The following is a 3,647-nucleotide window of genomic DNA, read 5'->3' as shown; positions in this document are numbered from 1 at the left end:
AAAAATGGGTCAGGGAACCCCAAAAATAGTCAGGGAACACCAAAAATGGGTGACATGGGGCACCCCAAAACCATCACGGGGCAGCCAGGCCTCGGCCAGCAGCCAGAGCCACGGCGGGGCCTGCGGCACGAACACCGGCGACTCGGGGCTGGGCTCCTGGGACAGCTGGGAACCCCAAAAATGGGTCAGGGAACCCCAAAAATGGGTCAGAGAACCCCAAAATGGGTCAGGGAACCCCAAAAATGGTCACCCCAAAACCATCCCAGGGCACCCAGGCCTTGGCCAGCAGCCAGAGCCACGGCGGGTCCTGCGGCACGAACACCGGCGAGTCCGGGCCGGGCTCCTGGGACAGCTGGGAACCCCAAAAATGGGTCAGGGAACCCCAAAAATGGGTGAAATGGGGCACCCCAAAACCCTGACAGTGACCCCAAAACCCCCACGGGGCACCCAGGCCTTGGCCAGCAGCCAGAGCCACGGCGGGTCCTGCGGCACGAACACCGGCGAGTCCGGGCCGGGCTCCTGGGACAGCTGGGAACCCCAAAAATGGGTCAGAGAACCCCAAAATGGTCAGGGGAACCCCAAAAGGGGCACCCCCAAATCCTCACAGGGACCCCAAACGGGTCAGGAGAACCCAAAATGTTCGTACCCCAAAAGGGTCAAAGGGAACCCAAAGAGAAGGGGAACCCAGATGGGTCAGGGGGATCTCTGAAGGGTCAGGGGACCCTAAAAGGGGCACCCCCAAACCCTGACAGGGACCCCCAAAACCTGACAGGGACCCCCACCCCTGACAGGGACCCCAAACCCTCACAGGGACCCCCAAAAGGGTGAGGGGGAATGCCCCATTCCCAGGGGGAATCCCCCCATTCTCAGCCCCCCATTTCTGATCCCCCCCATTTTTGGGGTCCCTTTTTTGGATTTTTGGGGTCGGGATAGGTTTTTGGGGTCTTTTTTTGCGTTTCCGAAACCCTCACAGGGACCCCCAAAAGGGTCAGGGGGAATGCCCCATTCCCAGGGGGAATCCCCCCATTCTCAGCCCCCCATTTCTGATCCCCCCCATTTTTGGGGTCCCTTTTTTGGATTTTTGGGGTCGGGGTCAGTTTTTGGGGTTAGGGTCAGTTTTTGGGGTCCTTTTGGGATTTTGGGGGTCCCTTTGGGATGTTTGGGGTCCATTTGGGGGTGTCTGGGGTGTGTTTTGGGTCTGGGGTCTCACCTGGATGGTGAGGAGCTGCAGCTCCCCCATTGCCCCCGTCCTCAGCCCCCCATTTCAGACCCCCCATTTTTGGGGTCGGGGTGGGTTTCTGGGGTCCCTTTTCGTGTTTTTGGGGTCCCTTTTTGGGTCTGGGGTCTCACCTGGATGGTGAGGAGCTGCAGCTCCCCCATTGCCCCCGTTCTCAGCCCCCCACTTCAGATCCCCCCCATTTTTGGGTTTCCCCCTCATTTTTGGGGTCCCTTTGGGGTTTTTGGGGTCCCGTTTCGGGTCTGGGGTCTAACCTGGATGGTGAGGGGCCGCAGCTCCCCCATTGCCCCCGTTCTCAGCCCCCCACTTCAGATCCCCCCCATTTTTGGGTTTCCCCCTCATTTTTGGGGTCCCTTTGGGGTTTTTGGGGTCCCGTTTCGGGTCTGGGGTCTAACCTGGATGGTGAGGGGCCGCAGCTCCCCCATTGCCCCCGTTCTCAGCCCCCCACTTCAGATCCCCCCCATTTTTGGGTTTCCCCCTCATTTTTGGGGTCCCTTTTCGGTTTTTGGGGTCCCTTTTTGGGTCTGGGGTCTCACCTGGATGGCGAGGGGCCGCAGCTCCCCCATTGCCCCCGTTCTCAGCCCCCATTTCAGACCCCCCCCATTTTTGGGGTCCCTTTTTGTATTTTTGGGGTCGGGGTCAGTTTTTGGGGTCCCTTTGGGGTTTTTGGGGTCCCTTTTTGGGTCTGGGGTCTCACCTGGATGGCGAGGGGCCGCAGCTCCCCCATTGCCCCCGTTCTCAGCCCCCCCATTCCAGATCCCCCATTTTTGGGGTCGGGGTCAGTTTTTGGGGTTAGGGTCAGTTTTTGGGGTCCCTTTGGGGTTTTTGGGGTCCCTTTGGGGTTTTTGGGGTCCCGTTTTGGGTCTGGGGTCTCACCTGGATGGCGAGGGGCCGCAGCTCCCCCATTGCCCTCGTTCTCAGCCCCCCATTTCAGACCCCTCATTTTTGGGTTTCCCTGTTATTACGGGGGTCCCTTTCAGGGTTTTTGGGGTCCCTTTGGGGTTTTTGGGGTCCCGTTTTGGGTCTGGGGTCTCACCTGGATGGCGAGGGGCCGCAGCTCGCCGTCGGGGCGCTGGTGCAGCAGGCACAGCGGGGCGGCCACGAAGGTGGGGCGGCCGTCGATGAGCGCCGTGGGGAGCCCCTGCAGCACCCCGTAATCGGCCAGGTAGATGTTCCCTGCCTGGGGGGCACCCCGAAATCAGGGGGACCCCAAAATCGGGGGGTACCCCCGGACTGGGATCCCCCAAATCATGGAAACCCCAAAATCCTGGGAAAAAAACCCAAAATTCTGGGAAAAAACCCCAAAAGCCAGCACCCCGTAATCAGCCAGGTAGATGTTCCCTGCCTGGGGGGCACCCCGAAATCAGGGGGACCCCAAAATCGGGGGGTACCCCCGGGATGGGATCCCCCAAATCATGATTTTGGGGTTTTTGTTTGGGGTTTTTGGTTTTTTTGGGGTTTTGGGGTGTTTTTGGGGTGCCTGACCTCCATCTCGCGCTGCAGGGACGTCCCTGTGCCCAGGCTGGGACCACCATGGCCTCGGTGTTTGTTTGGGGTGGTTTTGGGGTGTTTTTGGGTGTTTTGGGGTGTTTTTGGGGTGCCTGACCTCCATCTCCTCCTCTAGGGACGTCCCTGTGCCCAGGCTGGGCGCCACCATGGCCTCGGTGTTTGTTTGGGGTGGTTTTGGGGTGTTTTTGGGTGTTTTTGGGTGTTTTTGGGGTGCCTGACCTCCATCTCCTCCTTTAGGGACGTCCCTGTGCCCAGGCTGGGCGCCACCATGGCCTCGGTGTTTGTTTGGGGTGGTTTTGGGGTGTTTTTGGGTGTTTTTGGGTGTTTTTGGGGTGCCTGACCTCCATCTCCTCCTTTAGGGACGTCCCTGTGCCCAGGCTGGGCGCCACCATGGCCTCGGTGTTTGTTTGGGGTGGTTTTGGGGTGTTTTTGGGGTGTTTTTGGGGTGTTTTTGGGTGTTTTTGGGGTGCCTGACCTCCATCTCCTCCTTTAGGGACGTCCCTGTCCCCAGGCTGGGCGCCACCATGGGCTCGGTGTTTGTTTGGGGTGTTTGATGTTTTTGGGGTGTTTTGGGGTGTTTTTGGGTGTTTTTGGGGTGCCTGACCTCCATCTCCTCCTTTAGGGACGTCCCTGTCCCCAGGCTGGGCGCCACCATGGCCTCGCTGACCGGGAAGTTGGGGGGCAGGCGGGGGCAGCGGCGCAGCAGGACGGGGTTCACCCCGCTCAGGAACTGCTCCCCGAAAAACGCGTCCTCCTGCCAGTGCCGCACCACGTACTCTGGGGACAGCGGGGACAGCGGGGACATTGGGGACACCTCGGGGACACCCCCCAACTCCTGTGACACCCCCAGGACACCCCCAGGAACCCCAAAGTTTTGGGATCCCCGAAATCGCCTCGTGTC

General features: G+C 60.3%; 1 protein-coding gene across 1 annotated transcript; it reads right to left on the bottom strand.

Annotated features, from left to right (window-relative positions):
* Window positions 1–77: 77 nt before the first annotated feature.
* LOC121331673 (arachidonate 12-lipoxygenase, 12R-type-like) lies at window positions 78–3,540 on the bottom strand (the record flags this gene model as incomplete). The annotated part of the gene is made up of 5 exons (XM_041396303.1): window positions 3,351–3,540; window positions 2,274–2,417; window positions 448–528; window positions 272–352; window positions 78–165 (listed from the first exon to the last, which is right to left on the bottom strand). Coding segments are annotated over exons 1-5 (445 nt in total), but the record flags the coding sequence as incomplete, so codon positions are not given.
* Window positions 3,541–3,647: the final 107 nt, after the last annotated feature.

Source organism: Onychostruthus taczanowskii, unplaced genomic scaffold (assembly GCF_017590055.1).
Source record: "Onychostruthus taczanowskii isolate IOZ18803 unplaced genomic scaffold, ASM1759005v1 scaffold1297, whole genome shotgun sequence".
NCBI classification, from domain to species: Eukaryota; Metazoa; Chordata; class Aves; order Passeriformes; family Passeridae; genus Onychostruthus; species Onychostruthus taczanowskii.
The sequence above is the reverse complement of the archived record's forward strand: the minus strand, read 5'-3'. Positions and strand labels throughout refer to the sequence as shown.